Below are 21,470 nucleotides of genomic sequence, written 5' to 3' on the forward strand. Positions count from 1 at the left end.
CAGGCTTCAAGGCAAGAAATGTAGGAGATCCGGTCCTTAGATGTTCTGTAGCACTTTACAGTCTTAGGATCCATTCTGAGGCTTTAAGAAAATTGGCAATGCCCTTGCTACCACCATCTGCCTTGTCGTGGCTGGCCTGCTGAGCTATTCACAGTCAGCAGGAGGGGAAGCACCTCTTGGCCCTGTGTGACAGCAGAGGTGCATGATTCAGTACTGGTTTACATGGATGGTTAAAGGACTTGATGATGAGACACAAAGGATACTCAGTGGAGCCACAGGAGGTCAAAAGAGTGTGTAAATCAGGAATCAGGGCAACCCACAGGCAAGAAAACAAGACTGCGGGAACACAGCTTCCCTGGAAATATCCATTGCCTAAATTCTCTTCTTAATTTGACTCACAGATAGATAAGGACAGCTCAAAACACCTCTGAGCACTTGTTGGGACTCCTCCTGCATTATGGTATTGAAGTTTGGTCTCGGAGTACAAAGCAGTTAGAATGTATTTCTACTCCCATTCCTGACAGATCTAGTGCAGTGATTTGGTGGAAACCATAATACTTTGTATAGGATTTGCTTCTTAATACTGCATACTCACTTTTTAATACACAATCTAGAACACAGAAATGATTGGTATCAGTAATACTGGAATCTTACATACTAGAAAACAAAAGGAGCAACAGAAAGTGTCCTTTTGCTGTAACTTTTGTAGTCAGTTGCTGCTATTCCTTCTAAGTTGCACATAAAAGCTGTTTCGCCCCTTGCTAGCTTTCCTGGAAATGTAATACTGTCCTTAGCTTCACAGCTGAGTAAAGTTTTGGTTCATTCTCTGTACATGATATCAGAACTGGTGCTAAACAGGGCAGTGCATTAGCCAGAGAAAAGGGATCAAAAGGAGACAGCATCAGTTCAAGTTAAAATTCGTAGTTTCAAGCAGGGCAGTATGGAGACAGAACGTTGAAAAAGGGAGCTCTCCCATGTCCTGTCTCCCCTGAGAGATGGGATGTCTGCTCTGGTCCAGACATCCCACACTGCAGCAGTGTCAGCACCCTTTTGATATAAACAGGGAGCCAAGTCCGCTGGTATTAACAAGCCTGTGATTTCAGGCTTCTGCAACATCGGAGGGGATTGCTCTCGATAGAGTGAGGTGAAAATGAGGGCAGAGTCGGGCACAATACATTTGCCTTGGCTGGAAGCAGAAACAAGACCTTCAGCATTTCATTCAAGCTACGCAGAAAAATCCGTCACCGCAGCCTATTGCAAAGGCACGGCACTCTGCAGAAATGAGACTGGGCATGCCTGCCAGGAGCCTTCAGGGGGATGCTCTCTCCCATTTACCAAGGCACTGCATCACCTTCCAGGCTGACCCGAGTCGCTGCCAGTATTTACAGAGACATGGAGATGCGTCAAAGCCCGCTGGCACAGGTTTAGCGTGTCCCCGTGGAGCCGGGGATAGGCGGGGGCGCACACACGCAAGGACACGGACACGGACACGGACACGGACACGGACACGGACACACGGACACACGGACACACGGACACGCGCGCTGCGTGCGCGCCGCCCGCCGAGCTAAGGCCAGCCCCCAGCAGCGGGGCCATCCTGCTGCTGCTGCTGCTGCTGCTGCTGGATTTTTCCAGCCGGAGCATCCTGCCGGCTCTGCCGTGATTTATGGAAAGCGGTTTCTGACGCGGGCCTTTTTCTATTACGACAGGGACCCACGGACTGGAGGAGGCAAAGCTGCAGTCAGGGCAGGAGAAGTGAGGGAGAGGAAGAGGCGGGAGCAGAGGAATACGGAGCAGTGGAGAGGACAGAGGGAGAACAGGCACCGAGGCTCTTCAGAGATGGGTGAGTTATAACTAAGAGAGCAGGAAGAAAAGCAGAGAAAGGAAGAGAAGAAGAGCTGTGGGGAAGGGAAAGGGGATAAGAGACGGAGTCAGCTTCCAGAGGGCAAACAGCAGGAGACGAGTTCAGGGAACACCCCAGCATACGAAGAAGGACCTGCTCCGTCTGAACCATGAGCACAAGGAAGAGCTGCCCTCTGCCACTGGGGCAAGGAGACCAGGACGAAAAGCAGAGCGAGGGTACTCCTGAGCTGGAGCGACAGGAGTGTGAGATGGAGCTGAGGAACAAAGCTATTCTGCAACAAAAGAGGCGCCTCAAACAGGCCACCCAGTTTGTGCACAAGGACTCTGCTGATCTGCTGCCCCTGGACGGCTTGACAAGACTTGGCACCTCCAAGGATCTGGTGAGTCCACTGGGACCCCCCTATGAGAGGGTGCCTTCATTCCAGGTGGGAGCTGCTGTCAGGCTTTGTGACAGGATGATAGGTTCAGCAAAAATGAAACTTCCCTTCAGGATCATCAAGGAGCAGGTCAGAATGAGGGGAAAGAATTAATCACTCATTTGTTTGCATCCATCTTCTTGTGCCTCCCCACAAACTCCTCAGGCAGACATGGACTGGAAGGACTCTCCAGAATCCAAATTTCCATTCACCTAGTACCTATATATTTTCATGTGACATGTCCCATGTGGGACATCTCTGAAAGCCCCCATGTATCCCTGCATGATCCAGCTCCAAAGCAGAATGCTTCCTGGACTTGGCAGGGAGGGAAGTACAATTCATGAAACTCTGAGAGACTTATGTTTGACCTTGTCACCTTTTTGCATTTCTCTCTCTTCCCTGCACTATCCGGATTTATGGAGAGGCAAGCAAAGGGCAGGACTGCAAACCCGGCACATAGGCAGATGCAGTGCCTGGCACTCTGGATGACTCCTTTGGGGAGGAGGCATCAGAGCAAGGCTTCTGGGCATCTCCTTGTGGTGACGTGGATCAGGGAGCATCAGGGAGGGAGGTCTGTTCCAGGAGTCTTGGCAGCCTGTGGTCTGGAAGGGCTTCCCCAAGGCTGGAAGCAGATTCCCACAGGATCCATTATTGGCTCAACTGCACACATATTCTTGCTCCGGCAGTTTTGCTGTCCAACTTCTCTCCACTGTAGAGTTAAACTGCTCAAGCATGTGGAGTCTAAATCATTTTCCCAAAAGAGGGCTCACGTCTGCTTGTGACGGGGGCACAATCACTTGTTCCATCTGTGGCAGTGGGTGTCATAAAAGATCTTGCCCCTCCCTGCAGTCTGTGCTTCCCTCAGACAATTGCAGCAACACCACAGATGCTCTCGTGTGTGTGCCTCCCGTCATTTGCTAGCTCCCGAGGCATGCAGCGGCACAGGGCCACACGTGTGTGGGACCGGCAGGTCCCTGGCACTGGATGGGAGTTAAACCTCCTTGCTGAAACTTTGGGGTGCAGAGGCTTGCAGACGGGGGGGCAGCACCACGTTCCCATGCTGGCACATCCTGCAGCTCCTGCCACCCTCCCCGCAGCTCCTTCAGCTGCCTCAGCAGCTGCTGGGATTCCTGGCATGGCAGGGTCAAGGACAGCTCCTCCAAGTCCCCCTGAGCTGTCACCTCACGTTCTGCAGCTGCACACACGGCTGTCATCAGGGACTGGCGTGGACTGTCCCTCCGGCCCTGCGCACAGTCTTGGCTGGAGTGCGAGCAGCGTCACACCAGTGCTGGCTTAGTGAGGAGCAGGGACTCTCCTCCCCGTGGGGAAGAAGCTCTGGCCGCACTGGAGCCCGGAGAGCCTGCAGCACTGCAGCTCGAACATCCCCTCGGGACCACAGCCAGGCATGACCCTGGGCCTGTCCCAGGGCAGGGTATGGAGATGAGCCACTTCTGAGTCTTCTAGTGAGCGTTTGCTGACCCCAGCCACAAAGGCAGGCAGTAACACATCTACCATCTTTGCTTTTGGATTGACTCTTGTCACCATGCCTCAAAGTGACAGCTGGCACCCTGAAGTCCCAAGGGATTCCTTGAGCGAGACAGGCCCTGTCTAAATCACTTGCCACAAGCAGTACTCCTGCTGGAATTAACCATTCCAGGCAGGAGAACTCGTTGTATGCTGACAGCATTTGGTCACTGCAACTCACTGCAAACTTCATGTTTGGTCAATAACAGAATAGCTGAAGCATTTTCACCATGGACCTAGGGAGCAGTGAATAAAACATGACATGTTTTTTTCACACATGGACACTTTGCTCTGTGTTAGAGGGCACAAAATGAAGTGTGGCTGCTGTGCCAAGTTCGCACACATAGTACCATACCTGGGGTGGTACCCAGGTATGTGGTACCTCCGTTTCTGCTTTAACTTGGAGCAAAAGAAGAACCAGGTCTTAGATTTCCAAGATTTCTTAGGATTTCTTAGGAATTCCAAGAGTTGCAGCAGTTCTTGCAACTTGATGAGACGCTGAGATACTGCTGCGATGTTTTGGGCACTGCAAATCAGAGTCCAAAATACGCTTTTAGCTTATTTCTCTAGACACTTCTCCAATGCTATGAAAACCCCATCTCTTTTTCCTAAATTGATCTGGCTCCCCCCTGGAGGACAGGAATATGAAAAAGGTATGTACTGAAAATGAAGCAGCAGTAGGAAGTGCTGGAGAGTTTGATTTGGAGAGAGAGAGTAAAACACCCCTGACTCCTATAGCACTTACACTGGGAGGAAAATATAATTAACTCCCCAAAACAGGTCTCCATTGACAGTGCCAGAGACCCCAGCTGCGGCAGCTCCATGCCCTAAAATTAGACCAGGGCCTCATGTAATTTAAAATAAAATACCTGCTTTCTTTTCGCAGTCACAGGCTGTTACTTTTTGCCATTCTTTTTTGTGTATTCTGGGTGTGCACTCAGCTTATGCAATGCATCCAGCAGTGCCTGCAAATTTGATGGACCCATCATGTCTCCAATAATGAATAATTATATATTTCTGTGGAGACCTCATGTTTCCAGCTTTGCAACAAAAAGCATGATCAGTTTTGGTTTTGTTTTTTTAATAGCAAAATGAAAAATAAGTAGGTACAAGAACTAAAATATTCTAGAAGTACCAAGAATGTCTGAAGATCTGGCGTCTCACCTCCCAAAAATCAAGATCCCCAGCTCATACAATGTCACTAATCATAGCAAGGCCCGGAGGTTTCACTTTGGAGAACCTGGGAATCTTCTCTGATCCCTGTAAGGGCCCTGGGAGGGCATCCTTTTCAGCTCCTGGCCACAACACTCACAACATCCTCCCTTACCATCCTCTAAATTTAATTGTTTCTGGCCAGTCCAAGAGCTACAATGCTCCACTTCTCTGTCTCACTGGTGAGAGAGAAGATAGGCAGGGCCCTGGGAGTCTGCTCTTAAATCGGATGCCTCTAAAATCCCAAAGCTCAGCTAATCCCCACCAGCACTTGGCCTCTTCCCAGCCTGAGTGACAAGAAGGGGACAGAGGTGGCAGCTGCAGAGGGCTTGCTTGTTCTATGGGAAAGGTTGCAGGAAGAGGGAAAGATCCTTTGCATGCCAGATCATGAGAGGCAGGAGGGAGGATGGGAATTTGGAGACCTGCTGTTTGATCTCTGCCCCTTTCCCATGGCCCAGATGTTAGCTGGCAGCCAAACTGGCACTGTGCTCAGAGTATTTAGGGAGCTAAGCTCAACGGCCAGCTGTTCTGTGGGCCAGCACAGTAGGCTGGGAAAAGACCAGGAACAGAGGGATATTTTTACCCCACTTTTTCAAGTGCTGCAGTGTTTGTCATGCAGTATGTGAACCATCTGACTCTCACCTTTTGACTGGCAGGGAAACAGAGGCATGAAGGACTTGGCATCTTGCAAAGAGCAATGCTGAGTGTGACCAAAGAGCCAGTGACAGCCATCCTGCATCAACCACAAATCTGGCAAATCTGGCAAGTCAGGGTGCTTCAAATTGCAGTTTGCACACTTCTCTGGCCTCAGCTCTCTGGCCAGGCATGAAGCTACTCCAAAACACAAGTAACCTGTGGGATTAATGCAGCCCAGCTTATTGGCAGGTCTGGTCTAGTTCAGATGTTTGGCCTGCCCATTGACAAGATCCTGCATCAAACTGCTCCACCACCTGGGAGATAACTTAATTTTTTCTTTTTCTTTAGAAAGATAAAAGCAAGTTTCAGCTATAGCACATTAACCCCTTTAGATTGTCTGCCTTTCTTCAAACAGGCAGCTGTTACTGGGAATGCCATGGCCAGTCAGAGCAGCTGCTCTCCTGCAGAAGGGCCGTGGGGCTGAGTACATGGAGAAAGGACCAAGCTACCTCCAACAGGCACCTGTTTCATTGGTGTTGCCCATTGTTGATTGAGTAGCTGTGCAGGGACTGGATGGAACAACACTGGGCAAAATTTAGAGCATCTGATGGCGGGAAGCAGAGACAGACTCCAAGGAACATTAAAAGCTCATTTTAGTTTCCTTCTCGGGGAGCTTCCTGCTTCACTACAAATAATTGCTTGTACACCTAAAATATCTGCAGTCCTGCCTTCTTGCCCACATGTACATCACACATATGCTGCATTCCTCGTGCCCTCCCACAATGAAAGGTGTGAATGTGCCTGGTGGGATGTCAGCACACACCCAGCAGGCAGTGCATTGCATTATGCTGAACAGGAATGAGACTCTGCAGTGCATGGTTAGCTGAAGGAACATATATGTGTGGGGACAGCATGCATCAGGCATGTTCTTCTCCTCCAATAATTGCATCCCAGAGACCTGCCTGTCACAGACATCTCAACACTTTTAACACCAAATTAGCAGCTACAGAAAAAAAAAATCTGGAATTTAAAGCAAGTTTTTTTGGTTAAGCATGTCTTTCATCAGGACGATCAGTTGGGTCAAGCATTTACAACCTGCATCCCTGAGCTAGTAAATGTCCTTGTCCTTAGCTCCATACTTAGCTGGGATTTCTCTTTCTTTGTGATGGAGACAGCAGCCTCATAGCGTGGTCCAGCGGCGCCTCTTGGAAGGCAACCTGAACAAGCTGCGGGGCGATGCCAGGGGTCAGTCTGCACGGCTTCAATCCCCGCTGGCAAAAGACCAGGATGAAAAGACGGAAAAGGGAGAGGACAGGAGAAAAGAGACTTCACCCCTGCTAATACAGTGCCAGGTAAGGCAACAACACGGTGCTGCTGATTTCACAGTGATGGCAAATTCTCAGAGTTCCAGCTGCCTCCCTCCCAAGGGCCATGATGAGTTATAAATTGCAAAGCCAGCTGCAGCCAAAGAGAAGAGATTTCATGCATGGCCTCTCTCAGAGTCTGGATGCAGGTTTTCCAAAAGCCAGAGGAAAGCCTTTCTGCTACATGCCTTCTAATTGCCCATATTTGAAGTTCAATTACCTTAATCACATCTCCTTCCTTTGAAGGCCAGCCTTTCCATGATATGAGGTATTTTATAACTGCACATAGAAGCAACGAATGTCTCCTTATCACTTGAAGACAGGTGCCTCAAGCTGATCTACATTTAACTAGTTCCAGTCTAGTCTGATTCTCTCAGGTGTCAAAGGACCTCCTCAGAAAGTGGCTAACTGTGCTCCAAATTAGCACAGCTCTGTCTCTTGATGGAAGCAGTATTTTTAGCTCCCTTTTCTTCTTATATCCTCCTATGCAGCAGAGCACACTACTCCCTGGCCCCTGTAGTTAAAGAAAACACATCCAAAAGCTGTGGCCCATGAAAGAGGGATGGATGGTTAGAACTGCACAGTAATATGCAGATATGAGACTCACCAAGATACAGACCTGTTGTAAAAAACCCATTTTAAAACTGGTTTTAATTCAGTTACCTGTCCTAAAGAATGTCTCCCATATCTGAGTGTAAAGGCTACGTTTCCAAGAAAAACATATATACCTTTGCAAATTCATTTGGCACAATAAATTATTATAGGAACACAGCCTAGTAGCAAGTTTCTGAAAGGCTTAGATCAGGATCTTATCTCAGTACCAAGCAAAGCCACTGTCTGGTTTGTTTTGCAGCCTTTACTGCTGCAGTTAGGTATGCTTACCCTGCATTTCAGACTTTCATACAGCTGGGTTAACATAACCACACTTGGGGACAGACTAGTAGGATGAATGGCTCTCAGTGTAATTTCTCCAATTACTTGGAGCCTGTTTCTGAACAAATACAGGTGTTTCTTTTTCTTTAATAGCCTCTCCTTATTGTTCTGCAAGAGGAAATGTAGTGATAAAGGGTGGGGTTTCTGCCAGGCATGCACACTGAATACGGACAGGCATGTACAGGTATTGTATCCCAGGGGCAGTAGCTAAGTCAGTGTTACAGTCCACCAGTCATTCTCTTTTGTGTTTCTAATGGACTGAACCCCAGCTGTCACCCACATTTTATTTTCCCTCACAGAGGAAGGTTAATGAGCATTACAAACAAGGAAATAGGTCTAATGCTGCACGTAACACGCCCTGAATTCTGCACAGGCTTTTCTCTCTTTTTCTGCCCTTCTTAGGAGCCAGTCACTGTTTGTCACACTTGATCTTACACTGAAGGAAGGGAAGCTCTCCTCCCCTTCTTTTTGTCTTGCTGCTTTTGATGTTCACATTTGTGAACTTCAAAAAGCCTCTCCTGTCAGTAACAGAGCTGTGGCAGGAAATAGGACTCAGGCTGCCAGTTCATTGGAACCAGAGAGGTGAGCTAATACCTTTTGGATATCTGCTTGATTATAGTGCAGTTTTTATTAGAAATGGAGCACAGCCCCAGAGAAGTCTTTTTTTCCCCCCCTGACTCCTGAGAAAAGATAAGCTATCATTTACACACAGACAAGTATGCTGAAAATCTCAAAGTGGTAACAAATGCATCACCTGCCTTGTAACTGAACTGACTAGGGAATAAACCCAAATATATGTAGACTTCAGTGATACTGATCCTGAATGGAAATTCAGGCAGTAAGTGTTTTCACTCCAAAAGGTTTTAGTTGCCTTTTATCTAAGGCCTTTTAAGTCCCAGAGATCACAGACAGACCTAATCTATAATAGTTAAATATAATATAATATAATATAATATAATATAATATAATATAATATAATATAATATAATATAATATAATATAATATAATATAATATAATATAATATAATATAATATAATATAATATAATATAATATAATATAATATAATATAATATAATATAATATAATATAATTAATATAATATAATATAATATACTGAAGTCACTCACCCTCCTATTTGCTTAGGTGGGTTGCCCAGATGATACATTAGCAGAATTGCCCCTTTTTGTGACAGTTTTTGAAAACCACTTTGGAAAGCTAGTCATGACTGGCATCTGCAACATAAAATCAAGCCGTTATTTCTTGTGTAGGGGCTGTCTCTTGTTAACTTGGAAATAGATGCTGAAAGATTTCACTGCTGTAGAAGGCCAGTTTTCCTCTATGCCAAAGCAGGGATTGATCAGCCTTTTGTTTGCTAAAGCAGCTTCTTGACATCAGATCCTCAGAACTGACATAATTTCAGAAATCTCAGCTCTTTATAAATAGTTATCCTTACTGATCCCCCTTCCCCTCTTTCTTGGAAATTTCCATAATTGACATTTAGATAAAAAATAAAGATTACTGGTAGTAACAGACTGAAAAATCTGGAATAGGGATGAGAGTGGGTAAAATGATAAGAAGTCCTCCTAGTCCAAGAAGCCTTGCAGTGCTTATGAGCTGCCTGCGTTGTATTTGTGTTAAGCTGGACCAAGAACTTTCCTCAGGCTCCTAGTGAGTTCTCTAGGGAAATGGTTAGTGGTGAAGAGCTGTTTAGACTCAATGAGATTAAATGTTTTCTACAGAATAATCACTGTCCTGTTATATCCTATCAAGTCTCTAACTTGCAGATTTCCCAGCCTGCTATGAAGCAAAATTCAGTAATCTGCCTAGTGATACAGCTTAGGCTTATTATAACAACAGCAGCTCATGCATCTCAAGTCTGTTGCTCCCGAGTGATTCTTTAGCAATTGCTATCCATGCTCCAATTCTTTTTTCTGATTTGAGAGAATGTGGAAGCAGATGTTTGGCATGCACCTGCACCCTGTGCTTTATCTTGCCTCTCTGCTTAGTCTGGCCCCAGCCTTTTCAGGCAGGGCTGATGTGTCAGGGAGGACCAGACAGCACAGACATTGCAGAGCTCTAAAATCAGAAGGGAGACATTTTGCCACAGAATCACAGAACGGTTTGGACTGAAAGGGACACTCTTGGCATTGTCTGTTTGCAGCATTCCAGTATTTCTCACAGGAGTTGTTTTCTTCTTTCTAAATACTCACAGATAGCATATTTTTGAAAATGAAATCTTGGAAATACTGGATGTATCTCTCTGTGATGATTAATAATAATAAACAGGCTTAGATAAGAAATCATGAAATTGAGACATTTTCCTTGACCCTGCTGGTGCTGCACTGAGCCCCTCATAGCAGAACTGATCTGCTTAAGGTGCTCAAGCATTTATACTTGCTGGGACTGAGCATAAGAGTAGAGAAGAAGTGGCAGGTCTGTTGCTACTCCTGAGTGGTTCATGTCAGAGTACCATAGTGAATGGAAGAGAAGGAATCACAGGAAAAACACAAATGATAGTAGGAATACAATGAGCCTCCCAAAACGAAAATTTTGTGGGTGAGTTTTTTCGGTTTTTTGGATGGTGGTGAAAAGACAGAGCCTTGGAGAACTAGGCCATCAAGAATAGATATGATTCATTACTGTAGGTAAAGATGTATTTTGTAGATGACAGTTACTCCATCTTTTCCAGTTCCTTTACTAAGCCCTGTTCCAACTTTTTTTCCCCCCTGAACCTATTTCTTATTGATGTCCTTGACGTCCTTATGTTTTCAGACCCCTAAAATAAATGTAACCTGCTGTAACTTCATCACCTCAGGACTGCCATTAAGGACCTCTCTGCAGAGGGGACAGAAAACAGATGGCAACCACATCTCCTTTTCTCTTTCAAGTTCAAAGGGGTAAAGAAATGAAATGAGCAAGGCACTGGGAACTATTCCAGTAAAATCATACACAGGCTACTTGAGTAATGGGCAGGGCACAGTCTCTTTCTTTGCTAAATGACACCAGCTGTGACTACTGTAGTATCATGTCTTATATCCTTAAAGAGCTATAAAGGAACATGATGTAAGGCCTACATAAAATAGTAATCTCTTGATTAGATTGTGTCTTGGATTCAGGAGTCACATAGATTTCCCAGTTATCTTGGGAACTGCCTTAAATTCAACCTCATTTCAGGTATGTTTGTCCTGGGTGCTCCTGCTTCTTCAGACTTCTCCCTCTGGCAGCTTTTCTACTGAGAACAAATGTTTAACTGTGGGATATTGTTCCCTGCAACACCAGAAGAAATGGAGAGAGGAAATCCAGAACAACGAGCACATGCTTGTATTCCTTTAGAAACTTTTGCATATTACTTACTGCTCTGGTAACAAAGTCCATGTGGGTTTTATGAAAAAATTCTCTAATTGTGCATCTCTTGACTGGAACACCGTTAAGTTAAAGTCACTAAGATAAGTGTCTGGGCAATCAAATACAAATGAAGGAAGACAAATTCAAAAAGAAGTGTTTGAGAGCGATTTGCAAAGCACTGGGGAAACCATCATTGTCTTGGATGAACCTCCTGCCTTCTGACTATTGCCTAGAACACAACATCTTGGCTATGTTGCTCAAAAAGTCCAAGTCTCCAACACTGTTGGCAGAGTGAATATGCCAATTTTGAGCCTTCAGTAATTATCTGTTGCTGTTTCTTCTAGTGTCAAGGTCAGGCACTGAAAGCGACTGTTAACACTGGGTGTCTACCAAACCTCATCTCCAAAAGATGTTTCAACCAGCTGGGGTAAGTCTTTGCACAATATAAAAGGCAGGATGGCTAAAGGAAAAACAATGTCAAGAACCCAGGCACTCTGGATTCTCAGCCCCAGTGATAATTACTGGCAGGTTTGCATATGCACATGGCTGTTTAGAAGATGCAGAGGGTGGGCTCCAGGGAAAGGCATTAGAGCACTAGCAAAGTTGTGTGCAGACCCCAGACTCTGAGGCAGAGCTGTGCAATTCTGTCTGCATGTCCTGCAAGGCAAAGCTGCCCAGCTGGTGGCTGGTGGTGAGGTTTTGCTTGTTGAATCTACCTCCAGACATACTGTATGCAAGAAATTCCCCCTCTTGTGGGCCTGTTCCCAGTGAGACCTAGAACTGCCATCAATGGGAAGTCCTGGCTGTCCTCCACTTCCTCTGCTTGAGTCAATAACACCTCTTGTGTCCCACAGGCTGGAAGAAGCGTCTGCCATGGACTGTGGAGACCTCTCTCTTCCCATCCCCAGCGTTGTTGGCCGAGTAGAACATATGGAATTGAAATTTGGCCAGGAGACAGTGCTGTGTTCAGCACTGGTTGTAGGTGAGAGTGCCAGCCCCTCCTCTCCCTTGTTTCTCCTGTGTCCTCTTGCCCTGCCAAGGGCATTTAAAAGACCTTTGGAAAAAGCATAACATGATGGAAGGTTGGTGACGTGGCCACCTTACTGTAGGCCAACATCATCATACACGGTGAATACCCTCAATGTAACTAAAGGCAAAGGGCATAGGAAGGGTACACAGAAAACACTGAAAGTGGGGAGAAATTAGATGGTTTTTCAGCTTTAACTAAAGATGTGAAAAATTCTCATTTCGATTCTAAAATGGACCTTCCATATAATTCTGCAAATGGCTTGATTAATCCTCTGGTGCCTTATGTTCTCCTATGGAATGGGCAGTTGTATCTCTGGCTGCCTGGAAGTCATCAGAGAAAGTAACAGAGGGTACAGTCCTTTTCCTAGAGTGCTTCTCTGCGTGCTCCTCTGCCTCTGCTGCAGGGAGCATCCTGAAAGAACCAGGAAGCCCGAGAGTGCTGCGTGTCCTTCAGTGTCCTGAAGCAGGACCCTTTGAAGGAAGGAGCCATAGGAGACAAGGTCAGGCCAGTGGGCACTGAGGCAGACCCAGAAAACAGCAGAAAGGCTGTATGTTCTGCATTTACATCAAGCTGTGCATATGCTGAAAACAACGTGGTTGTCTTTTTTCCTCCCAGTCTTTCTCCCAGCTTTATCTTGCTTTAATCTGCTTCCCCAACTTCAATGAGTCCTGTTCATCTTCCAAGGCCTCTCTTGCTCCCTCTTTTCATGCACATTCTTCCAACGTTCCTAAGTTATCTAGAAAGAGCTCGTCTTAAACACTCCAGCTTGCTCTTCTTTCCGGGTTGCCACTGTGCTTCTTCTTGCCCTTTATGGGGAATCTGTAGTAGTACCAGCACAGATGAATTTACCCTATAGCTACTACCTACTACCCATTTTGTTGGGACATGGAAATGGCTGCCTGGAAGGAGCAGAACTGCTAGACCTGTGTCTTTCATCTATCTCCCTGTGCACACAGTGCTCTCACTTATGTGGTTAAAAATAAATTATAAATTACAGACATTGGTTACAGGGCAAGCAGGCCTCCAGGAGACACGGGAAGTGTTAATGACATTACAAGTGGCTGCTGATTCCTGCAGACTCCAGGACCTGGAAATTCCTCCTTAGCTGCCGCTTTAACTCCTGGCATCTTCGATGTTTATTGAAACTGAAGACTTGCAGCATTTACGAGTAGGACAAGTTACATGGAAAAAAAAACACCTTAATAATATTATTTAATAAGATCAGATAGATTGCAGCCATTAGGTACAGGCTTTGGTCAAACAACTGAACCAATAGCCTTCTCCTCTTCATTTTCCCATGCTTGTTGTCCCCTGATTCACCTGCTGCTTGCCTTCTGACTTTTGTCCTTCCCTTACACAGCCCACAGTAAGTTTTATGGGATCTCACAAGGCCCTTCTGATATCTCATATTAAGTTTCAAACAATCACACAAAACCCCTCAAATTTATCTCACAGTAGTTATGATAATCATGATTTCCTTCTCTTATCAGCTGCAAAGTTCAATTTGACCATCTTCAGGACTGTGCTTAAAAAGCTCCTTTAAAGACTCATCAGTGAATGGCAGAAGAGAGAGATTTTTGTCACTGTTACCATCTGCTTGTTAATGTTGGTGTGTTTAACTCATCCATTTCTTCGTTATTTTTTATCTGCTTTATATTGAAGAGACTAAAACCATAAAAATTTATGAATCAGATGTTCTTGTATTTCATCTCCTTTTACAGGAGAGACACACTTTCTTTAATGAGACACTATTACATAATCGAAAGCCTGATCAGTCTCTTCTCTCTTCTCAGATGATGAAATGCTGGAGTTTTGCATTGGCCTCCAGACTCTGTTGTCTCTCAAGGTAAGGAACAGCTCCTTGCTTACTGCAAGCCTCCTCTCAGGAAGCTCTCCAAGATCTGCTTGCTGTAAGCATCAGAATTACTTAATGTCCAGGTCTCTCAGGGCAATGCTTGTCACACAGCTGCTTGACTGGGTGCAGTATGCTCTGAGTCACTGATTCCCTTTCAGTCCTTAAAGGTTTCAAGAAAGCAAGCACTCAGTAGGATACTATCACATCTCCCATTGTCTGTATTCCTGCCATACAAGTTGCAAGTGGCAAGAGGAAACTAAAGAGGAGACAAGAAAATGCACGAGTTAGACCTGTGTTGCCCTTTGAAGGCAGATGAGAACAAGCTCTTCCCTTGCTTTAAGCCAAATGAAGCTGTATGATCACATTCAGTGTCCAACACTTGCTGGCCATGAGTGAAAAGAGTCCTCTCCTTTTGTCACCTTGGCTCAGGGTCAGTGCCCTGCTGAGCCTGGCTCCTGGGTGGCTCAGGATACGGTTGCAGCAAGCTGGCTCCTGCCTGTCACATATATTGTGGCCACATGCCAGGCTCATAAAACAGGAAAAACAATGGGTTGAATGGCCGAGTGATGTGAGGACATCAACTCAGAGAGGGTCATAGGAAGAAGGGAGGGGAAATGGCCCTATGAAGGGCTTGGAGATTAATCCCATCACTGGGAATTGGGGGAAGGAGGAAGCATGTGGGATAGGGAAGGAAAACTGTAAGGTCTCTACAAACACAGAGAGGTATTAGAGGTTCTCCCCAGTCATAGACATCATGAGGTTTACTGTATGAAATGTCCACCAAGTAACTGTCTCTCTCCTTTAGTGTTGCATCGACTTGGAGGAAGGAATCCTGAGATGCAAAGCACTGAGTCAGGAGCTGCCTTTTCTACATGCCTCTGAAGAGCCTGGTCAGTGACTGGTTGCATTCCCCATGTCTGGAGACTTGCTGCCACGAGAGAGAGATGAGGGTGAGGCTCCCATGCCCCTAACCTTGCTGAGTTCTAGGCTGAGGTATTCAATGGGGAGTGAGAAAAAGGAAAGTGGGTGCTGGAAGCTGTCACTGGGAATGCCTCAACTTGAGATATCCCTCCTTTCAGTGGACCCTCTTGCTTGTCCTGATGTGCCAAGTGGGCATTTTGTTCTTGTTCTGCTATTTGGCCCTAGTCACTCCAGTTTCTGGTTCTGTAATAAATTTATGCTACCCTTCTAATGACTTTACAATACACTCTGTTCACAAGAGAGTCTCTGTGAACAATCTCCAGTTGTTCTATTGGCAAGAGAATAGCATTTGCTCCAAAGACCTCCAAAGATTACCACAAATGTTTCCCTTCTCATTGCCTCAATGCCAGTGTACACCAGTCCTGTTTCTTTGTTGGAAGGGCTCTGTTCCCTTTGCCTGTACTCTGGGAAGCTGGATTTTGCTGCTTTTTTCTGGCTCAGAGCAGAACAGAAGTATTTTCTTGGGAAAACTTTGTGGCAAAAACAGTTTTAGAGTTCTCGGTTCCAAGAAACCTTTGCAGAAATGTTGAGTGCAGACACCTGAAGCACTGACAGGGGCTTGGGCTTTGCCATTGCATCCCTGGGCACTAAGCTACATTATATGAATTGCAAGGCTTACCATCTCTTGGTGTTATACCCTGTAACTAGACTTGCACACCCTGTTCTGGTCAGGCCACTCCTCTCTGCACTCCAGCTGCTAGAGCTGCACCCCTGTTCCCTCTGCTGCTTCATTGGAGATCCTGCCACTCAGATCAAATGCCATGATGAATTACAGCACCGAGTCTTCTGCTCTGTCAGCTCCTTTCTTTCAACTTGAAATCCAGTGATTAAACACAGACACATCATCAGCCTCGAGTCCTGGCATCACACAGCCCATCAACTTTGCTTCTCTTGCACAAAATGAGAACCTGTAGTACCAGCTCAGGTTAGAGAACTGTGAACTCATCTGGAATGTTAAAGGTGATTAAGTCACTTAACAATTGGGTTTATTTAATTTCATTTTTTTTTTCAATTTCCATCCTAAAGCATAGCTGTATTAAAAATACATAATCTATTCTTAACTAGCTCTAGGAAAAATGCACTAGATCAGGGCTTGTTCCATGCCTCATTGGCTACTGATTCACCACCCAAACTGCTAAATGTACCTTTATCTACCCTTAAAATGCTATGACAACCCCATTTTGTCTATTTTCCTGGACGAAACACCACTGACTCTCTTCCTTTTTTGTCAAACTGGTCATTGTCCCTGTTGTGCTTCTGAAAAAATATATGTATGCAATTTTTCCTTTTTAATTTTTGTTTGTTCTTTTCCCTACAGCTGTATGCTGTAGTTTAATACATGCTAAGGATATCAGAGTCAAGCCTGGCTGGTATGATTTGGGATTCACTTACCTGAGATAGCTGGCATGACTGGCATCTGCTGCTCCTACACGAAGCATCGCATTTTACAGCTTCTGATACATTCCTTGACTTCTTTACCACTCTTCTACTTGTGCATCTGACTATTTCTGGCTGCATGAACTGCTTTCCATTAATCTCTTGAGTGACACCAACAGTTCTCTCGTTTAGAAAGGAAAACATGCCTACTCGATGAGCCTGTCTTCCAAAGTAGCAGTAATTCCTTTTGGATTTGTATCACTTGCATGCCTGACTGGCTTCTCAAACCCAGGGGTCTAGAAAGCTCATGCTTGTACTAAACCATCTTGTATTCTAGCTGCAGTCTATGTGGTACCCAGTCCAATTCTGCTGACAAAATCTTGCTTGTGATGGACAAAACATCTGTTTCTATATGCATCAACTCACCCAGTTTCCAACTGTAACTGCCCTCTAAAAACAGCATGTAGAACAAGGGCAAATAATCTATACAGACAGATACCATGTCCATTACAAATCTTATTAGTTGTTAATTTCTATGATTCATTAAAAAAACCCCTCTAAACCACAACCCAAAAGCTGACTTTAGCCCTAACCCAAACAATAAACCCTAACAATGACCCTAAATCTAAGATATAGAGCACTAAATCCTAATCCTAAATTTAACCCCTAAACCACTCTAAAACTTAATTCTAACACCTAAATCAAATCACCACCCCCTAACTATAAAACTTAACATTAAGCATAACCCCCTAAATTTGACACTGGAACCCCAACATTTACCACCTGACTTTAAACTTAAACCAGAAACCTAATCATAAAGACATTAACTAATCTCAAAACCTAACCATAATCTCCAACCCTAAACTCTAAGCATTAAGCTAACCCCAGCCCCTAAACCTAAACATCAAGGCCTAAACCTAACCTCTAACTCTAAACCCCAAACCATATACCAAAACCTAACCCCTAACCCCAACTCTAAACATATCCCTAACCCTACACCTAACCACAACCACCTAACCCTATCTGATGGCTTTTGTAATTTCCTACAAGAGCCTGCTTCCCTCCAGAGTGCCCTGGGGCTTTTGCTGAGTTTTGCTTTGCTGCCCTGCTTCCTTACAGGAAGTCCCAGGGCTTTTGCCAGGCTTTGCGAGGTTCATACGGAGCCTTGCTTCCCTGTGGAGCACCACAGGGCGTTTGTTGGGCTTTGCTCATGCCCAGGGAGGTCTCTGCTGCCTTCCAGAGTGTCTGACAGCTTTTGCTGGGCTTCCCTGGTGCCCACAAGTGCACGGGAAGGGCCACCAGCATCTCTAAGTCTTGGCCACTTCCTTGTGAGATGAGTGCCTGGTTTCAGTTTTGCAGCTGGGCCCTAGCTAGGGGAAGGGTGTAGGTGAGTAGGAGCCTTCAGACTGAAGCCAACAGGAACCTTTCCAATGATTTAAAAAGTCTTGGATGGGATCCTACAGAAAACTGCCATGACTTTGAGTTGACAATTCTGTTTTGACTACTGCCTGTCACTTGCAGCCCTGCAGATATCTGTACTCTAGCTGCTGCTCGAATTCACCAGGTGCTGTTCCTACATGTCTGTCTTGAAATAACTGCTTTTGCTCACATCCAGAACATCCCCCAGCCTTTCTGTGGTTCACATGCCTCATATCCTAAACCACTAGCAGTTTGGGCTCTTCTGTGAATTAATGTGCTAGAGTAGGTGAAAATCTCCAGCCTTATCTATTCCTCTCTTCTCTGCTTAATGACTCCTTTGCATCCTCCTTTCCTTCCGCTCACACTGGTGAGTAAAAATTTCCTTCAAAAAGGAATTATTTTCTTTTTGGAGAATCCTTTTAACATTTGACTTGTACCCTGGTTGCTAATACACTTGCACATTGTGCCAGAATCTTGCCAGCTTTTCCTCTTTGTTGTAAACAACTGCATGAATAAATTCCCAGCCACAGAGAGGATGTTTCCAAGAAAGCACTAAATTAGTGTGAGTTCTTTTCTCAGCTCTGAAATCAGCTCCAGGGCAGAAGACATGCTCTTCACCTTCCTCCTGTCCATGTCAGTTGAACATACCGATCCACTAAGTAGAAGTCTCTGTCCAGACATTGAGGAATCTGTTGCCAACAGTTATCTTTGAACCTCCCCAGCAAGCTTTGCTGCAGGCAAAGCTTCCAGAAAAAAACCCCATTTATATGACTAAATGAGAACTGCAGGTCACGATGCCATGGCAGACACCTCACTTCAACCCATTCACTAAGTCAGTTGTCAAATCCTACAGCGTCAGTAGCTGCCTTCCTCACCGACACAGCTCCTGGTGGGTTTTCATCTCCCCAAGGTACTTGGCATAAAATGACACACTCTTACTGCACTAGACATGTATATTCTGAATTTTAGCCCAAAGATATTTTTCTTTCTTCAAAGCATTTTTGTGTCATTACATCTGAAACACAGCCTCCATTGTGAAAGAAAGAAGTTCTGGCTTTAAAATGGGATTGTAAAATAGAACTTACATCATCTCAAAGAAGCCAACTCCCATCTACGAACACGGTAATTTTTAAGTCTTCCAACACTGGGGAGAACAGTAAGTAATTTTTGAGTGGGCTGGCAAGGCTGAGGACTGCCTTAATTGTAGTTTCTCTTGGAAAAAACTGTTTTACAGATACACTTTCCTACTCCCAATTCCAGTCATCTCTATTGCTTTTGGGGGATAAAGGGAACAAAGTAATAATCTAAAGGTCTTTTTCACTGAAGATCAAAGAATGCTAATACTTTCATACAGAAAGCAGAAGTTCAGTACAAACTGCCAGCTCAGAGTAGGGACATAGGCAGATCTTGTACATGTCCAACACTGGCTTCGTCATGATGAGCCTGTCCCTTCAATATAGAAAATGGAATGTTATTATTTTAGGGATAATCTCTTTGAACCACCTTGCTGGTCAGTTCCTATCAGGGCTGCTTTCTAATAGAGTGGGCACGGCAGGTGTGGAAAAGTCTGCAGAGAAACACCTGCCAAGGCAAATCTCTGGAACAGCATGCAATACACCCAGGGGTGGGGAGAAGGACTTCTGTTTTTCCTGAGAACATGCATTCTGCCAAAGCCATAATCAGGACGACTTCCAGGAGCTTGGGGTAACTTGGTTTTGAACAGAATGGGAGCTGTAGCCATCCATATTCCCAGAGGCTTGCTCCTTCTTTCACTAGCAGCAGGTGAGCTATGGCATTGAAGACCATTGAACCACAAACCTATGTTTGCATTCAATTCTCCTTTCAAGAAACTCCACTGGCACATGCCAGGATACACCTGAAGAGTTATAGAAATAACTAAATTGTAGCAGAAAGATCATAAAAACGAGGGCAGGGATGGAGAGCAGATTTATTACATCTCAGGAAAATAAGGCAACCCTCTCCCTTTATTTTTTTGCTAGTAAATTGAGCATCAGAACCAAAGCCATGAATCATTTATCTGCAAATACCCCCAGTGCCTGTGAATACTGTCAGACTCCTCACTTGCTGCGTGCTGGCACTGGGACATACACAGGTGTCCTGCAAATGCTGCCCTGTTGAAAAGTTTCCCAGCACCAGAAGGTTATGCCAATCTCTTAGAGTAGGATACAGCAAACAACAGTTTCTGCTGTGCGGGAAGGAACCACTTCTAATTCCAACTCTGTGGCTTGCATCGGCTGGCAACGACAAAGAGACAATTAGTTACAAAGAAAGTATAATGTAACTCCATCACTCCAGAGACAGAGCCTTAAGCGGCTCCTTTCCTGAGAAGATGGGCACTGCACAGAAAAACGGTTGCTAGTGGAAGTAGCCTGAATAACAGACTTCAAGAAGTATTTGGCACTTAGGAGTTCAAGGCAGGAAAATATAAGGAAAGCCATCTTTTGGCCAAGGAATGGTACAGATGTTAATTCTTCTGTAGACACTTTTCATTTTCTCTTTGTGCACAAGGGGCACAGGAGCAAAATGGATCTGCAAGTTATTATGTGCTGCATGCAATATAAAACTGTCAGGGGAAGCCCTCAAATGTTAGTATTTTTCCTCTCCAATGGTTTTTAAGAGCTGAAAAGTTTTGGGGAACAGATGTTTTTGTAGTGCCTGTATTTTCTCACCTCTGCTTTTCATAGTGTGCATTGCCTGGGCTTGCACAGCACACATTGCACAGCAATGTTCTCCTCAGGCCAGCAAGAGGGTTGGGGTGCGCAAATGGCCCTGCCCAACATTTGCAATGCTTTTGCCCCATTTTCTTTTAAAGGCGGTTCTTAGAAAAATGTCGTATCTCCCTCAGTAACCTCTTCCCATTCTTTCTTAACAATTAATAGTCTAACAGTGTATCAGTTTGAACTTTCTTTCTTGGAAATCATTCGACCTGTACAGCAAAGTCTGTTTTGCATAAAACAGTTCCAGCCATATGCACCCATTTGTACACCCCTTGTGCTTGTGTTGCTAAGAAAGGTTTATATTTGGTGTTGCTAATAAAGGTTTATATTTGGCATGGACAGACAGCACTCAGTTGTTCTGTTATGGGTGTAGGCCATCCTATTTCCCTGCCAGGCCCTACGTGCCAGAAGCGATGGCGATGATTCCTGTTGGGATTGGTGGTTGCACATCTCTGTCACAAGAGCTGAGAATTTGTTGAGGTTACAGTCTAGGTCTGACAAGCTTCAAGACAAACTCCTCACTTTAGCCCATGAGTAGATGGTCCCTGAGGTATCAGTTCTCCACAGCTCACAGACTCAAGCCTTGCTGCACTCAACAACACTGTTAATAAGCCCTATTATTACTTCAAAGGTCTTACACAAACATTTAGTATGACAGGGGAACATTTAAAACTGCTTCTCAGCAAGGCCATTAAAATGGAGAAAAACTTCTACTGCAGTTAGAGAGTCCAAAGATACAGTGGCCTGAGAAGCAAGCTAGCAGGTACAGAGCAG

At 45.0% G+C, this 21,470-nt stretch overlaps 2 protein-coding genes across 3 annotated transcripts in view; one reads left to right on the top strand and one right to left on the bottom strand.

Annotated features, from left to right (window-relative positions):
* RHNO1 (RAD9-HUS1-RAD1 interacting nuclear orphan 1) overlaps positions 1-9,165 on the bottom strand; it is a 32,749-nt gene extending 23,584 nt beyond the window's left edge. Inside the window, exon 1 of the mRNA XM_088159173.1 lies at positions 9,079-9,165. The gene's annotated coding sequence lies outside the window, so the exon portion shown is untranslated. The remainder of the gene's footprint in view (positions 1-9,078) is intronic.
* On the top strand, positions 1,776-15,373 carry NRIP2 (nuclear receptor interacting protein 2). 2 transcript variants are annotated; one of them, XM_014891530.2, is made up of 6 exons: positions 1,776-2,243; positions 6,827-7,003; positions 11,641-11,723; positions 12,151-12,278; positions 14,120-14,172; positions 14,987-15,373. In XM_014891530.2, the coding sequence occupies exons 1-6, from the start codon at positions 2,013-2,015 to the stop codon at positions 15,077-15,079; spliced, it is 765 nt and encodes a 254-aa protein (XP_014747016.1). In that variant the 5' UTR covers positions 1,776-2,012; the 3' UTR covers positions 15,080-15,373. The 2 variants fall into 2 exon arrangements, with proteins under 2 accessions (XP_014747016.1, XP_088015298.1); XM_088159172.1 differs by lacking the exon at positions 14,987-15,373 and having other exon boundaries at positions 1,868-2,243; positions 14,120-14,466.
* The last annotated feature ends 6,097 nt before the right edge of the window (positions 15,374-21,470 follow it).

The sequence above is a fragment of the Sturnus vulgaris genome, chromosome 2 (genome assembly GCF_052056855.1).
Source record: "Sturnus vulgaris isolate bStuVul1 chromosome 2, bStuVul1.hap1, whole genome shotgun sequence".
Classification (NCBI taxonomy): Eukaryota; Metazoa; Chordata; class Aves; order Passeriformes; family Sturnidae; genus Sturnus; species Sturnus vulgaris.

Bases quoted from the DNA above. Each gene is read 5' to 3' on its own strand.
- NRIP2 (XM_088159172.1), top strand. From the start codon at position 2,013: ATGAGCACAAGGAAGAGCTGCCCTCTGCCACTGGGGCAAGGAGACCAG. The intron at 2,244-6,826 runs GTGAGTCCACTG...TGATGGAGACAG, and splicing joins TTGGCACCTCCAAGGATCTG to CAGCCTCATAGCGTGGTCCA. The intron at 12,279-14,119 runs GTGAGAGTGCCA...CTCTCTTCTCAG, and splicing joins GTGTTCAGCACTGGTTGTAG to ATGATGAAATGCTGGAGTTT.